Raw genomic sequence first — 17473 nt, 5'->3', positions numbered from 1 at the left:
TTGTGCCCAATATTCTCATTATCTTGTCTTTGATTTGAATTGCTCATGTCCGTAAGGTTCAGATTACCATTGCATTTTAAATCATTTATTGTCTTTCAGTTTCTAAAAAAGTTACCAGCCACCTGGCCAATTTATATACCTGCCAAAGTCAATTTTTGGCATTTGGCGCTTGGCGAGTATTCATTTTGAACCCATTTGCACAGTTGCAGGAGGCTGCAATGTTTACATGAGGATGCAAAGGTCATATGAGTTTGTTGTACGTGTCCACCTGCACTGATTGGCGCAGACCTCGCCTGATTCGCACAAAGTTTCTGCCCTGTCACCATTGGATGCGGTCCTAATCAGTTAACCATTACAGCTGTTTTATTGGTGGTATTTCCACCGGTAAATGTAATTCTAACATCCGTCAAATGAGGAAAAACGAGATTAAGGAAACTAAAGAAAATTACAAGATTGCTATCAAATGAGAAGCTAAAAAATGTTTTCATTCAACAATTACTTTACTCAAAGGTAGACTGCTCTCAGAGGAATACTTACACTGACTGTTAGCTCAATTTGGAATAATTGCAATTACGCCATTACAGTCAAAACCCCGGTAAGCTGGAATTTTTTAATGCACTTTTTTCTTTCTTTGGTCCAGAGTAATGGATATTCATTCAAAACAGCCTTAAGAAAGACACATGGAAAATAGACTCATTCTGGATATGAGAAATGAGTTAGCATAATATGTTGAGTGGGGTTAAGCCAATGTTCCTTACTTTTAATGTTATTGAAAGTGATGTGTGTTATTTCTGCACCACTAACGCCACCAAGAAAAATTGAAAAAAATATTGTTTTCCAACACGTTTCCCAGACACTTCCCTCATCCGCCATTGGTCAGACAAATAATAGATAGCCCCGCCCCAATCTCACACTGTTTGTTTGACTTAGTGTTGCCGTATCAACCAGCCAAGAGGCTCAAACAAACAGAACGATGTTTTGATAGTGTCTAATGTTTACATTTACGGGAAAATCAACCTATTTATTAGAAAATGTCAATGTCATCAACAACCTATGTTGTCCCATTCAGCCACTTGTTAGCAAATGCCTTTTACAAGAAATGTAAAAAAAAAATTAAAAAAAAAAAAAAATCAGAAATTTGTATTACTGATGTATTTTTTGTCATAGAATAAAATGTGAAAATATTTTGAACTTGTTCACCATAGACCTTATTTCAGAAATTTAACAAAAAACCCATAAAAAAAACCCCATTGACTTCAGAACAATGAAACCGGGAGTGCTAAAATGCTCGTTTCTGCATTTGGACTTCCATAAAAAGAGTTATTTTTGCAATTACTTTTGGTGCCACTATAAAATCAACAGACTTTTCTAAATTAAAGGGTTAGTTCACCCAAAAATGAAAATTCTATCATTTATTACTCACCCTCATGTCATTCCACACCCATAAGACCTTCGTTCATCTTCAGAACACAAATTAAGATATTTTAGTTGAAATCCGATGGCTCCGTGAGGCCTTCATAGGGAGCAATGACACTTCCTCTCTCAAGATCCATAAAGGTACTAAAAACATATTTAAATCAGTTCATGTGAGTACAGTGGTTCAATATTAATATTATAAAGCGACAAGAATATTTTTGCGCCAAAAAAAAAAAAAAAAAAAACGACTTATTTAGTGATGACCGATTTCAAAACACTGTTTCAGGAAGCTTCGGAGCGTTATGAATCAGTGTATCGAATCATGATTCGGATCGCGTGTCAAACTGCCAACGGCTGAAATCACATGACTTTGGCGCTCCGAACAGGAGATTCGATACACTGATTCATTTGTGCTCCGAAGCTTCCTGAAGCAGTGTTTTAAAATCGGCCATCACTAAATAAGTCGTTATTTTGTTTTTTTTGGCGCTCCAAAAATATTCTCGTATCTTTATAATATTAATATTGAACCACTGTACTCACATGAACTGATTTAAATATGTTTTTAGTACATTAATGGATCTTGAGAGAGGAAATGTCATTGCTCCCTATGCAGGCCTCACTGAGCCATCGGATTTCAACTAAAATATCTTAATTTGTGTTCTGAAGTTGAACGAAGGTCTTACGGGTGTGAAACGACATGAGGGTAAGTAATAAATGACAGAATTTTCATTTTTGGGTGAACTAACCCTTTAAATAGGTAATGAAGATGCATGCATTTAGGTCTAATCATTTTTTTTTTTCTAAAAGATTGCTGTATCAATGAGCCAAGAGGCTCAAACAAACAGAACGATTTTTTGATAGTGTCTAATGTTTACATTTACGGGAAAATCAACCTACTTGATAGAAAATGTCAATGTCATCAACAACCTATGTTGCCCCATTCAGCCACTTGTTAGCAAATGCCTTTTACAAGAAATGTTAAAAAAAAAAAAAAATCAGAAATTTGTATTACTGATGTATTTTTTGTCATAGAATAAAATGTGAAAATATTTTGAACTTGTTCACCATAGACCTTATTTCAGACATTTAACAAAAAACCCATAAAAAAAAACCCATTGACTTCAGAACAATGAAACCGGGAGTGACAAAATGCTCGTTTCTGGGGTTTGGCCAACAAAATATATCATCCCTGCAGAGATATTAATAAAAAATAATAACACCCGCCCAATCTGGACTTCCATAAAAAGAGTTATTTTTGCAATTACTTTTGGTGCCACTATAAAATCAACAGACTTTTCTAAATTAAAGGGTTAGTTCACCCAAAAATGAAAATTCTGTCATTAATTACTCACCCTCATGTCGATCCACACCCGTAAGACCTTCGTTCATCTTCAGAACACAAATTAAGATATTTTAGTTGAAATCCGATGGCTCCGTGAGGCCTTCATAGGGAGCAATGACACTTCCTCTCTCAAGATCCATAAAGGTACTAAAAACATATTTAAATCAGTTCATGTGAGTACAGTGGTTCAATATTAATATTATAAAGCGACAAGAATATTTTTGCGGCAAAAAAAAAAAAAAAAAAAAACGACTTATTTAGTGATGACCGATTTCAAAACACTGTTTCAGGAAGCTTCGGAGCGTTATGAATCAGTGTATCGAATCATGATTCGGATCGCGTGTCAAACTGCCAACGGCTGAAATCACATGACTTTGGCGCTCCGAACAGCAGATTCGATACACTGATTCATTTGTGCTCCGAAGCTTCCTGAAGCAGTGTTTTAAAATCGGCCATCACTAAATAAGTCGTTATTTTGTTTTTTTGGCGCTCCAAAAATATTCTCGTATCTTTATAATATTAATATTGAACCACTGTACTCACATGAACTGATTTAAATATGTTTTTAGTACATTAATGGATCTTGAGAGAGGAAATGTCATTGCTCCCTATGCAGGCCTCACTGAGCCATCGGATTTCAACTAAAATATCTTAATTTGTGTTCTGAAGTTGAACGAAGGTCTTACGGGTGTGAAACGACATGAGGGTAAGTAATAAATGACAGAATTTTCATTTTTGGGTGAACTAACCCTTTAAATAGGTAATGAAGATGCATGCATTTAGGTCTAATCATTTTTTTTTTTCTAAAAGATTGCTGTATCAATGAGCCAAGAGGCTCAAACAAACAGAACGATTTTTTGATAGTGTCTAATGTTTACATTTACGGGAAAATCAACCTACTTGATAGAAAATGTCAATGTCATCAACAACCTATGTTGCCCCATTCAGCCACTTGTTAGCAAATGCCTTTTACAAGAAATGTAAAAAAAAAAAAAAAAAAAAATCAGAAATTTGTATTACTGATGTATTTTTTGTCATAGAATAAAATGTGAAAATATTTTGAACTTGTTCACCATAGACCTTATTTCAGACATTTAACAAAAAACCCATAAAAAAAAACCCATTGACTTCAGAACAATGAAACCGGGAGTGACAAAATGCTCGTTTCTGGGGTTTGGCCAACAAAATATATCATCCCTGCAGAGATATTAATAAAAAATAATAACACCCGCCCAATTGGACTTCCATAAAAAGAGTTATTTTTGCAATTACTTTTGGTGCCACTATAAAATCAACAGACTTTTCTAAATTAAAGGGTTAGTTCACCCAAAAATGAAAATTCTGTCATTTATTACTCACCCTCATGTCGATCCACACCCGTAAGACCTTCGTTCATCTTCAGAACACAAATTAAGATATTTTAGTTGAAATCCGATGGCTCAGTGAGGCCTTCATAGGGAGCAATGACATTTCCTCTCTCAAGATCCATAAAGGTACTAAAAACATATTTAAATCAGTTCATGTGAGTACAGTGGTTCAATATTAATATTATAAAGTGACGAGAATATTTTTGCGGCAAAAAAAAAAAAAAAAAGACTTATTTAGTGATGGCCGATTTCAAAACACTGCTTCAGGAAGCTTTGGAGCGTTATGAATCAGCGTGTCGAATCATGATTCCGATCGCGTGTCAAACTGCCAACGGCTGAAATCACATGACTTTGCCGCTCCGAACAGCAGATTCGACACACTGATTCATTTGTGCTCCGAAGCTTCCTGAAGCAGTGTTTTAAAATCGGCCATCACTAAATAAGTCGTTATTTTGTTTTTTTGGCGCTCCAAAAATATTCTCGTATCTTTATGATATTAATATTGAACCACTGTACTCACATGAACTGATTTAAATATGTTTTTAGTACCTTTATGGATCTTGAGAGAGGAAATGTCATTGCTCCCTATGAAGGCCTCACTGAGCCATCGGATTTCAACAAAAATATCTTAATTTGTGTTCCTAAGATGAACGAAGGTCTTACGGGTGTGGAATGACATGAGGGTAAGTAATAAACGACAGAATTTTCATTTTTGGGTGAACTAACCCTTTAAATAGGTAATGAAGATGCATGCATTTAGGTCTAATAATTTTTTTTTTTTTCTAAAAGATTGCTGTATCAATGAGCAAAGAGGCTCAAACAAACAGAACGATTTTTTGATAGTGTCTAATGTTTACATTTACGGGAAAATCAACCTACTTGATAGAAAATGTCAATGTCATCAACAACCTATGTTGCCCCATTCAGCCACTTGTTAGCAAATGCCTTTTACAAGAAATGTTTAAAAAAAAAAAAAAAAAAAAAAAAAAAATCAGAAATTTGTATTACTGATGTATTTTATGTCATATAATAAAATGTGAAAATATCTTGAAATTGTTCACCATAGACCTTATTTCAGACATTTAACAAAAAACCCATAAAAAAAACCCCATTGACTTCAGAACAATGAAACCGGGAGTGCTAAAATGCTCATTTCTGGGTTTTGGCCTACAAAATACATCATCCCTGCAGAGATATTAATAAAAAATGATAACACCCACCCAATTTGGACTTCCATAAAAAGAGTTATTTTTGCAATTACTTTTGGTGCCACTATAAAATCAACAGACTTTTCTAAATTAAATACGTAATGAAGATGCATGCATTTAGGTCTAATAATTTTTTTTTTTTCTAAAAGATTTTTCTGTCATGTATTCGTGCACAAACCTCTACAATACGAGTAAATCACTCGCATATGCAACCAAATTTCATGCTAGGTGGCTAAAAATGCCTTTAATAATTAAATTAAATTGTATCATTTCAGTCGCCTGTGTTTGAGTTAGAGGCAAAAAAATAAGTTTAGCGCAGATATAATTTCATTGCCTGCTGAGAACGCCCTCTATCGCTTTCTCTCACACACACACTCACAGTGAGAGAAAGAGAGAGGCTTACACATGCCACGTTAAGAGAATTGACGGGCTCAACAGGACTGCCCAATGGCCAAGCGTTTACAGAACTTTATAGTTACTCACGTAACCTGGTTCCCTGAGATAACGGGAATGAGCATTGCGTCTGCTTTTAGCTAACGCTTATGGAGAAAACTCTTCCTTCTCTGAATCCTGATTGGTTCACGTCTATGCAGTTGCACAGACAAATGGCGTTTCAGCCCACCAGAAAGTCACGCATAATTGCTGCTATTTAGAATCTTTTGACTGAGGAGAGGCTAGCATGACTCACTGGGCAGTGTAGTAGCACGGCTAGGCAATGTTTGTTCACATTATCTCAGGGAACCAGGGTTACGTGTGTAACCATAATGTTCCCTTTCGATTCGCATTGCGTCTGTTTTTAGTTGACGCTTATGGGGAATTTAATCCAATAGTGCCGTGTTACAAGCACAGAACGGAAGCCGACAGCTAGGGGCGCTCGATTGAGACCAGCTGCATAAGGAGAGGCTCAGACTGCGGTCAGAGCCTGTTACACAGTCCAGAAGCGTCTCAGACTAACAACACCCGTGCTTGAAGAGCAGGGATGTCCAGGTTATAAAATCTGATGACAGTGGACGATGAGGACCAACCGACTGCCACGCAGATATCCGCGATGGAGATTCCGCTGGACCACGCCCAAGAGGAGGCCGTACCTCTAGTGGAGTCAGCCCTCGCTCCCAAGGGGCACAACAGACTTGTAACAGAGTCCACAGACTTGTAGCCAGCGCTATCGCATCCACAATCCATCTTGAACCACTGTAGTCACATGTAGAGCCCGACCGATATGGATTTTTGGGGGCCGATGCCGATATTAACTCGAAAAGAGCCGATTTATAAGCCGATATTTTGATTTTGAAAATAAACTGGATATTAGACCCATTTCCTATAAACTACACTTACACGACATTCAATGCAAAATATCTGCCTGTTCTATGTATGTGGGCTGTATAAACCATTTTCCAGAAGGGATTATGTTAAAAAAAAGCCTTAGATTACAGTCTCAATGACTAAACAATTGCACATCAAAAGTATATATTTTTTAATGATCAAAAAACAGTCTGGTTTTAAACATTTAACAGTTTTACTTACTTCCAGTTGAAGCTGGTTTTAACAGTCTGTGTGTGTACTGTAAATAAATTATAATACTAAAGTTAAAATAAAAGAGCTATACCAAACAAATTCAATATTCCACAAAACCATGTCAATGAATTGAAAATAAAATTAAAATAAGTTAAATGGGAAACACTGCAGATATATTTAGAATAAGTTAAACGCTAACGTATAGTTTGACCTCTTATTAACGTTCGCGCTCTTCCACTGATAAACATGGTATTAGCTTTGTGGGTAATCTAATATAGCAATGCATTAGCGGCTGTAAGTGATGTTACAGAATATTTAGAAGTGATAATGATAGGACCATTAGCTAGAACTACCACACTGTTTTTATATACAGTGTATGAACTAAATCTACAATCATTTCACATGACGAACAACAGACTCACCGTCAAAAGAGTACAACAATACTTTCTTCTGTAGTGGATTTCTGGCGCTGTTGTCAACTGGGGAGTTGCAGAGCTCCCTCTGGTGGGCAAACTATGCAACACTCATAACATGAGTGAAGCATGAGACTCTGTTTCTCATGTTTCACTCGGCCGTTAAGGGACACAATGCCAGACTTGTAAATGCCAGCGCTAGCTCGCATCGGCACGATAAATCGGCCATCTTGAACCACGGTCGGGCTCTAGTCACATGGACTATTTTAACAATGTCTTTGCACCTTTTGAGGTCCAGAATGTAGTAGTAATGACGTTGCTGCCTATGTGTGGTTCAGAAACCCTCGGATTTAATCAAAAAAAGATGAACAAAGGTCTTATGGGTTTGGGGCGACATGAGGGTGAGTAATTAATGACAGAATTTTCATTTTTGGTGAAATAACCCTTTAAGACTGCCCTATTGCTGGTTCTAGCATCAGTCAAGCGAGTTGGAGATCTGCAGTCTCTATCTGTGGAACCTTCCTGTCTTGAGTTCGGCCCCAACGATAGTAAAGTGGTCCTTAGGCTGAGAAAAGGTTATGTGGCGAAAGTGCTTCTCACCCGTTTAGAATGCAGGTGACAGTGCTGTTAGCTCTTCCGCTTCTGGAGAACAAGCAGGTACTCCATCCATCTCTAAGGGCCCTTAGAGTGCAGACTGAGCCAGTTTCGGCAATCAGAGCAGCTGTTTGTCAGCTTTGGAGGCTGCACTAAATGGCTACCGGTCTCAAAGCAAAGACTCTCTAGATGGATTGTGGATGCAATAGCGCTGGCGTACAAGTCTGTTGTGTCCCTTGGGAGTGAGGGCTGACTCCACTAGAGGTACGGCCTCCTCTTGGGCGTGGTCCAGCGGAATCTCCATCACGGATATCTGCGTGGCAGTCGGTTGGTCCTCGTCGTCCACTTTCATCAGATTTTATAACCTGGGCATTCCTGCTCTTCAAGCACGGGTGTTGTCAGTCTGAGATGCTTATGGACTGTGTAACAGGCTCTGACCGCAGTCTGAGCCTCTCCTTATGCAGCTGGTCTAGGGGTCCTCAATCGAGCGCCCCCTAGCTGTCGGCTTCCATTCTGTGCTTGTAACACGGCACTATTGGATTAAATTCCCCATTAGCGTCAGCTAAAAACAGACACAATGCGAGTGAGCCGTATCGAAAGGGAACGTTATGGTTACACACGTAACCCTGGTTCCCTGAGATAATGTGAACAAACATTGCCTAGCCGTGCTACTACACTGCCCAGTGAGTCATGCTAGCCTCTCCTCAGTCAAAAGATTCTAAATAGCAGCAATTATGCGTGACTTTCACAACATTAAGGTTGAACCACTGTAGTCACATATTAGACTATAGTCACTGTAGACTATTTTAATGTCTTTAAAGGGTTTGTTCACCCAAAAATGAAAATTATGTCATTAATGACTCGCCCTCATGTCGTTCCAAACCCGTAAGACCTCCTTTCATCTTCGGAACACAGTTTAAAATATTTTAGATTTAGTCCGAGAGCTTTCTGTCCCTCCATTGAAAATGTATGTGCAGTAGACTGTCCAGAAACATAATAAAAACGTCATCATAGTAGTCCATGTGACATCAGTGGGTTAGTTAGAAGTTTTTGAAGCATCGAAAATACATTTTGGTCCAAAAATAACAAAAACTACGACTTTATTCAGCATTGTATTCTCTTCCGGGTCTGTTGTTCATCCGGGTTCACGACTCCTCTGTGAACCGCAGTGCACTGCTGCCGTAAGACGCTGCTGACGTGTTATCTGGTGCGCCAGAGTTTCGTTTACAGTCTGAGGGAGACGCACGCTGTATTCAAGCTATTTTTTTTTTTTGGTGCGTAAGTGTGCATGACGCGGATGTCCTAATCGCCAAAAACAACGACGTAAAAGTGCATTACCAACACCGACAGATGAAAGGATTCAATGGAATCAATTCAGTGGAATCAATTCAATGGAATCAATTCAATGGAATCAATTCAATGGAAAGGATTCCGGAAGAGAATACAATGCTGAATAAAGTCGTAGTTTTTGTTATTTTTGGACCAAAATGTATTTTCGATGCTTCAAAAACTTCTAACTAACCCACTGATGTCACATGGACTACTTTGATGACGTTTTTATTACCTTTCTGGACATGGACAGTCTACCGCACATACATTTTCAATGGAGGGACAGAAAGCTCTCGGACTAAATCTAAAATATCTTAAACTGTGTTCTGAAGATAAACGGAGGTCTTACGGGTTTGGAACGCATAATTTTCATTTTTGGGTGAACTAACCCTTTAATACCTTTCTGGACCTCAAAAGGTGCAATGATTTTGCTTGCCTATGTGTGGTTTAGATACCCTCGGATTTCATCAAAAATATCTTAATTTGCGTTACGAAGATGAACAAAGTTCTTACGGGTTTGGGACAACATAAGGGTGAGTAATTAATGACGAAATTTCATTTTTGGGTGAACTAACCCTTTAAGTGAGACCTATTGCTTGTAGTTTGATTATTCATTCTTATTTTATTACACACAGTTCACTTGTCTTTAATAGTGTTTGATATTTATTTTAGATTTAAATTTTATATCATATTTACATATAAATTTTTCATCTGCATTGTTCTTGCATTCCATGTAAAAAGTCTAGCGAGTAAAATAAATAATTTACTAGCCATTGGCGACTCGAGCTTCAGTGTGTCCGTAAAGGGTTGGTGCAGCTTGATGGGAACATTGGGTTAATCTATTACATGATGATGTAAGTAAACATGACGGCAGTAGATGAAAGACCCAAGGACGTTTAAGTCCCCGTCACTGTTCGAAGGTCAAAGCTTCGGAGATGATTTGAAAGAATATGACCTTGACAAATAGCCTACAATCATCAGACACAACATGGCACAGCCAGACTTCACATACCACCTTGTACCAAAGACTCGTAGAGTTCACCTGATAACCTTTGTTTGATTCCAGGCAGCTGTAAAAAAATACATACGCAGTTCACGTCACCGATCCATAGGCAATAACTGAGAACTTTATTGGACACTGTGAACTAACACCACCTGTTATCATACCTGTAAACATCTTACAGAAATGAATTCAACTTAACTATGACAATAACGTATAATTGGAGAACATATGTCCATGAATTCCATGCACATAACAAGACATTTTCCATACGTAGCTGATGCAATATTGAAATTAGACAACCTGTCATTTACTGTATACAACTCTAATATTACTTTTCTAAACTTCATATTCACAATTTGTCTTATGCACAGTGTTCCTCATCTGTGACACACTGAATTAAACATAAACATAAATCAATAAAAGACATGTAAGCACAGTGTATATTTCTAATGGCAAACAATAGCGTGTACAATAGCTAAATAGCATCACATGCTATTTTACTGGAAGAGTAACGTCCTTTTTTGCCCAGTGTCCTTGAGTATATTTGGTTCCAGGGTTCGATGACTAAGATATTTGCGTCACATTTGTATTCATGAGGTTTTGTTCTTTAAGGCATTTACTGAAAGAAAAATATACGGAAGTAACTGGGTTTTCTAGTTTGTTTTTCTCAGTTGGACCACTAAAGCTCATCACAGGGTTTCAGGAGAAGCAAAGGCAAATGCTTTTTTTTCTGATTGAAAAAGAAAACATTATGCAGTTCAAGTTTGGAAGCGAGATTACTTTGTATGGAAGATAGAACTGTATGGTGTCAGGAGATACAACACCTCAGTCATCTGCCTCAATGTTGTTTTGATTCAACAGAACATGCCAGCGTTCGATCTTCTTGTCCTTGTTCTTCAGACATTCATACCAGTGCTTCAGACATTCGCCTTTAGCGGTGATACCAAGCTGGCATCCACCTGTGTGGAAAAGACAAGTGAGAAAAGACATGAGAAGTTTAAAGGGACACCTGGATTTATTTATTTTTTTTTGTCATGTTGGCCAACATATATGTTGGTGGATCTTGGGCTTAATATGCATCACAAAAGAAATACCATTCTGAAAATGTATATTTGCAGTCAGCCATGATTTATTTATTCCAGTGCTTCCCACACATAGACTTTACTTGGGCAGGCCGCCCATGTATAATAACGGCCGCCCAAGTATATTTGGAGACACATTTTTGCTTTTATTATTTTTATCCTCTTATACTTTTATATCCACGCAAGATAATGAAACCATCTGCGATCGAATAGCTAGTCATTTCGTACCTGCTAGTTATGTGTGTGTCAGAACTGTTTACTCCCGCTGACATTCCCGCGGGTGCTGCATTTTGCAAAGTCACAAGGCGGCGCTGTTGCGCGTTCTACAAGCTCGCGCAACAGCGCTTCAGTCTGCTTTAAAGTGATTCTCAATCAGTGAAAAGCGCAGAATTATGCCAAGCGATTGCTAATGAACTCAAGTTGATGAATTATTACAATGTCTACTTTATGGCCTTTATATAAAATGTTTTATACGGTTGTAAGAATCTGAAGGATCAGCCTGCAATAGTACAGACATTTCAAAATAAGAGTCCCGGTGTATTTCGGGGTTGTTTATAATTAAAAGTCAAAGTAATTAAAAGTTTTTTCTTTTTCTTTTGGGCATTATTGGTATTTTGGTTACAGTCTTTGTTGTTATTGAGTTTCTAGTTGCTCCCCAAGACTTGCTCTTGATGAAACTTTTGTGTGATCTATCTTTGAATCTATTAAATCCTAACAATAATTATATTTTAGCATTAGAAACTACTGTGACTACAGAGCTGACACATACTGCTGTGGATAAACCTTTTCAGAAACATAAAAAAAAATGATTTTGGTAATCACCAATACTGTTAGTTTAGGGCAGCTGTGGCACAAACCTTACATTGGGTGCTGGTCTAATAAATTTGTTAAGCACTATATATATATATATATATATATATATATATATATATATATATATATACAGTGGCATGAAAAAGTATGTGAACCCCTTGCATAATCTGTGAAAATGAGAATTATTTTAATAAAATAAGAGGGATAATAAAAAATGCATGTTATTTTTTGTTTAGTACTGTCCTGAGTAAGATATTTTACATAAAAGATGTTTGCATTTAGTTCACAAGACAAAACAATAGCTGAATTTATTAAAATAACCCCATTCATAAGTATGTGAACCATTGATTCTCAATACTGTGTGTGGTCACCTGATGATCCACGACTGTTTTTGTGTTTTGTGATGGTTGTTCATGAGTCTCTTGTTTGTCCTGAGCAGTTAAACTGAGCTCTGTTCTTCAGAAAAATCCTCCAGCTCCTGCAGATTCATCAGTTTTCAAGCATTTTTGCATATTTGAACCCTTTCCAGCAGTGGCTGTATGATTTTGAGATCCGTCTTTTCACACTGAGGACAAACTGAGGGATTCAAACTCAACTATTAAAAAAGGTTCAAACATTCACTGATGCTCCAGAAGGAAACACGATGCATTAAGAGCCGGGGGGTGAAAACTTTTGAACAGGATGTCACAATTTTTCTTATTTTGTTTAAATATCATTGTTTTTCATTTAGTACTGCCCTTTGGAAGCAACAGAAGATATTTGCATGTTTCCTGGCAGAAAAATTAAGTACAATTTACCTTTAAGTTTTCACCCCTCGGCTCTTAATGCGTCGTGTTTCCTTCTGGAGCATCAGTGAATGTTTGAACCTTTTTTAATAGTTGAGTTTGAGTCCCTCAGTTGTCCTCAGTGTGAAAAGACGGATCTCAAAATCATACAGTCACTGCTGGAAAGGGTTCAAATATGCAAAAAAGCTTGAAAACTGAAGAATCTGCAGGAGCTGGAGGATTTTTCTGAAGAACAGAGCTCAGTTTAACTGCTCAGGACAAACAAGAGACTCATGAACAACCATCACAAAACACAAAAACAGTCGTGGATCATCAGGTAACCACACACAGTATTGAGAATCAATGGTTCACATACTTATGAATGGGGTTATTTTAATAAATTCAGCTATTGTTTTGTCTTGTGAAATAAATGCAAACATATTTTATGTAAAATATCTTACTCAGGACAATACTAAACAAAAAATAACATGCATTTTTTATTATCCCTCTTATTTTATTAAAATAATTCTCATTTTCACAGATTCTGCAAGTGGTTCACTTACTTTTTCATGCCAATGTGTATATATATATATATATATATATATATATATATATATATATATATATATATATAATATATATATATTATAGACCCAGCAATTTGAAAAATATAAAATATGTCTCACCAATGAAATCATTAGATTTTCCCATGTCATAATCCCAGACAGAGATATCCAAAGTCTTCTTCGCCAGTTCACCGTGCTTGATGTCATAGCTAAACTCCTGCAATTCCAAAACATCATCTGAATACATTTTCAACAACAAAAAAACCCATGACAGGTCCATTTCACAGGATATATGCCAAAAAAAACTTCCTTTCATTATAGTGTCAGAGCATATTAAAGCACTGTCATGGTGCCAAGTCAATGTCGAGCGTGTCAAGAAGCTCACTGCAGGTCATATCGCCAGAGACAGATAAAAAGAGAAAGAGTACCTCATTAAACTCAGGGTTAAGGGTCTTCTTCTTGATCTGAGTTTTATACTTTGCTTTCTTTCCCATGTCGGGCTTCAAATTACTGCAAAACAGCATGAAAATTCAGAGAAACAAAAACATAGCGCATTTGTGATCGTTAAATAAGCCTAATAAGTGTCGAAAACAATTCCACCAAGCAAACGAGTCTTCTTACACAGAACATTTACATTACACTTTGAGAAGTACTTTTTGGTGAGCATCTGCATCTGTTATACTTACATCTTTACAAAGGGGTCAGAATAACCATTCGAGTCCATTGCTGCCAGATGAGCACATCGAACTACACCCACAATCAGACGACTTTGTTGGCTGTTGTAGGTGAGAGAAACCAGGATACGTCCCCTCTCCTCTGCCTCTTCATCATCCTTCAACTGAAAAATGCACACAAAAGATGAGTAAACATAAATTTCATATGTCCTGTGGACAGATGAACCGTTTGGTGACTTATAATGCACACCGTTTTGCAGGTGCAGTTCAACAAGGAGAATGCAGCCTTGGTGAGCATAAGAGACTTATTTCAAAAACCTTTTAAAAAATCTTTAATTGTTCCATTCTTTTGACAGGTAGTGTATTTATTTTCATGTGTAATTCTCAAAATGTACGATGCCATTACCTCCTCCTCATAGAGCGCCATGCCACGAGAAGCACCTCCGCCAGCAGAACGTTTCACCTGCTTACGAGGTGTGAAACACAGTCAATTCACTACAATGCCATCATTACAGTAAAATTCCCCCCAAACTGTTTACCGTCCCCTCTTCAGCTTACCGGAATCACTCTCTCAAGACACACATTGAAGGTTTTCTTCTGGTTCAGCTTCAGTTTTTTCAAGACCACCCGTGTCTCGCCGATAAACTCATTATGGCCGAACTTGTCCTCATCACTGACAGAGAGCCTGCCAGGGAACAATGAGGATGCTGAACCTTTCCACTCTGGGAAATGTCACGGCTTTAATTAAGTCCACTGCAAACTATTCTAACTGAATACATCAGTGAGGCTTTCCAAGAATCTTCAAGTTGCAAATGCATTGCAAGAAAACGCAACGATCAGCTCATTCCATCATGCAAATTACTTCATCCATTGAGGAAGGAGAATTATAAACAATTAGCATTATGTTGGCCATTCACATTTACCTCTGAAAGCTTCAGTGCATTACTTAGAGTAGAGCCAGTTTTACCTGAGAGTCTTTTTCTGCATGTCTTCATTAGTGATGCCATGATAAATAAGGGTCTCGTTCCACACAGGGTTCAAGGTGGTACGAAGAGTCTTTGTTCTTAGCTTGTTCGACTAAGAGATTGACAAAACACCTTTGTGTATTCATTCTATTCTGTGAGTTATCAATTTCAACAGTAATTTGTACATCTTTATGTTGCAGCTAAATTACAGTAGGTATGTTTACATGCACTAATCTTCACCAATCGGAATTAAAAACATTGCATTCCGATTCATATTCATTTACATGTGCATTACATGTAATCCAAACAAAACTTCATCTGATTGGCCCAGTTGCCATGTTAAAAACCGGAGAAAGCCACTGCAACTATGTCATTGGTGCTATCGCCAATTTAAATTGTAATTTTTGCCTTAAAGGATTAGTTCACTTCAGAATTCAAATGTCCTGATAATTTACTCACCTCCATGTCATCCAAGATGTTCATGTCTTTCTTTCTTCAGTTGAAAAGAAATGAAGGTTTTTGAGGAAAACATTCCAGGATTTTTCTCCATATAGGGGACTTCACTGGGGTTCAACGGGTTGAAGGTCCAAATGTCAGTTTCAGTGCAGCTTCAAAGAGCTCTACATGATCCCAGATGAGGATTAAGAGTCTTATCTAGTAAAATGATCGGTCATTTTCTAAAAAATAAATAAAAATTATATACTTTTAAACAACAAATGCTCGTCTTGCACTGCTCTGCGATGCACCACGCATTACGTAATCATACTGGAAAAGTCACGCATGATGTAGGTGGAAGTACCGCGGTAGGGCGTAAAAACTTTTTGTAAAGGCCGTTTGACTTAGTCTTTGCACGTTCACTTTGTAAACACTGGATCGGTACTTCTACCTATGTCATGCGTGACCTTTCCAATGTGATTACGTAATGTGCATCGCAAAGCTAGTGCAAATTGAGCATTTGTGGTTCATTTTAAATTTTTTTTTTTAGAAATGGCTGATCATTTTGCTAGATAAGACTCTTTGAAGCTGCACTGAAACTGACATTTGGACCTTCAAATCCTGGAATGTTTTTCTCAAAAACTGTAATTTCTTTTCGAATGAAGAAAGAAAGACATGAACATCTTGGATGATATGGGGGTGAGTAAATTATCAGGAAATTTCAATTCTGAAGTGAACTAATCCTTTAATGGCATATCTAAAAAGAAAGCTGACATATGTCAGAAGAACTTTTTAGCAAATATTTAGTAAATATTCAAATACTCTCCTCCACCGACTAGTTTATAATTGGAAAGATGAAAATAAACATAAAAGCATCCGTAAGATGTAAAACTTGAACTGCGCATGTGCGCGAGCTATTTCTAAATCCGATTGAGAAGAAAGTTCGGATTCAAATGTTTATGTGCTTAATTTTTTCCTACTGATCTGATTTCAGGTCTACACCACCCCTTCCAATCCAATTAAAATTTAATTCAGATTGGGTCGATTGAGCCATCAATCCAATTGCTAATGAATATTTTGGTTCCATGTAAACATAGCTAGTGATATTTAACATTAGCAGGATCAGTACCTTACTGGCTCCTGGAAGCAAGTGTAATTTCACATAAGGATCAGCCAGACCGTTGGAGTCCATTGCCTTCAGACCCTTCACCAAAGATGGAATAATTGCATCGTTAGCAGTTTTATGCATCGTGACATGATCCTTCTGAAACATGTTTTCAGTGCAGAAATAGATTGCATCGAAACTGCTCGTTCTAGGGTAGAAAGACAATACCTTTGCTTTGATTATATTGCAGTGCAGTTCGTTTTTCTCCTCCTCGTAGAGCAGACTGAACTCCAGCATGCCCAGAGTGGCTGGAAAGTGGACAACATAGTGTCAGAGAAATGAACAAAAAAAGTAAAAAAGGCTGACACCAAAGAATAACAGTCTTACATCAGCGGCACCTCAAACACTCATCTGCTGATTTTATGCAATCTGTGATGCAAGACTTCCACGGTAAACCATTTTGTTCTGTGTGGTTCCCATGGGGTACAAACATGTCCATATGTCAGTGCAAATTAGCATCTTACTGGCATCGTCAGAGTCATAGCTGTTGGCATCCTCTTCATCCTCTACGGTGGGGGGTGGTGGCTGGCGTGAAGCAGGAACGCTGTTGGCAGCTGGCAAACGTGCGTCGGACTGCATAGCAGGTGGTGCCCTGGCCTCCGCTCGACTCACAGGATCTAGAATTCATATTAAGAGACATGCACATACTGTGCAGATTCTGTTGAACCAAATTCCATGCAATTGCTACAGTGTTCCACTAAAACAATCAAGGAAGGAAACAGTCACCAGGTTAAGCATCCAGATAAATACCTCCAGATGCATCAACCAACTCAAAGAAGCCATTTAGCTGTTTTTATCCAAAGCAATATTATAGGTTCAGTC

General features: G+C 37.6%; 1 protein-coding gene and 1 long non-coding RNA gene across 7 annotated transcripts in view; one reads left to right on the top strand and one right to left on the bottom strand.

Moving 5' to 3' along the window:
• Positions 1-10289: 10289 nt before the first annotated feature.
• The window catches only part of rph3aa (rabphilin 3A homolog (mouse), a), a 30891-nt gene continuing 23707 nt past the window's right edge, over positions 10290-17473 (bottom strand). For 5 of the 6 annotated variants that reach the window (XM_048181312.1, XM_048181311.1, XM_048181315.1 and 2 more), the window contains 10 exons: positions 17116-17268; positions 16820-16899; positions 16616-16690; positions 15054-15163; positions 14645-14771; positions 14493-14552; positions 14099-14250; positions 13841-13922; positions 13533-13629; positions 10290-11146 (listed from right to left, as the gene is read on the bottom strand). In XM_048181312.1, coding sequence (XP_048037269.1) covers positions 11013-11146; positions 13533-13629; positions 13841-13922; positions 14099-14250; positions 14493-14552; positions 14645-14771; positions 15054-15163; positions 16616-16690; positions 16820-16899; positions 17116-17268 — 1070 coding nt within the window. In that variant the 3' untranslated portion in view covers positions 10290-11012. The remainder of the gene's footprint in view (positions 11147-13532; positions 13630-13840; positions 13923-14098; positions 14251-14492; positions 14553-14644; positions 14772-15053; positions 15164-16615; positions 16691-16819; positions 16900-17115; positions 17269-17473) is intronic. The other variant, XM_048181314.1, reaches the window with a different exon arrangement.
• On the top strand, positions 14104-14646 carry LOC125262519. Its single transcript, XR_007183585.1, has 3 exons — positions 14104-14197; positions 14347-14376; positions 14506-14646. It is a non-coding gene; the product is annotated as an uncharacterized LOC125262519 (long non-coding RNA).

The sequence above is a fragment of the Megalobrama amblycephala genome, linkage group LG2 (genome assembly GCF_018812025.1).
Source record: "Megalobrama amblycephala isolate DHTTF-2021 linkage group LG2, ASM1881202v1, whole genome shotgun sequence".
NCBI classification, from domain to species: domain Eukaryota; kingdom Metazoa; phylum Chordata; class Actinopteri; order Cypriniformes; family Xenocyprididae; genus Megalobrama; species Megalobrama amblycephala.
Note: the sequence above shows the minus strand (reverse complement) of the source record. Positions and strands in the feature narration are given on the sequence as shown.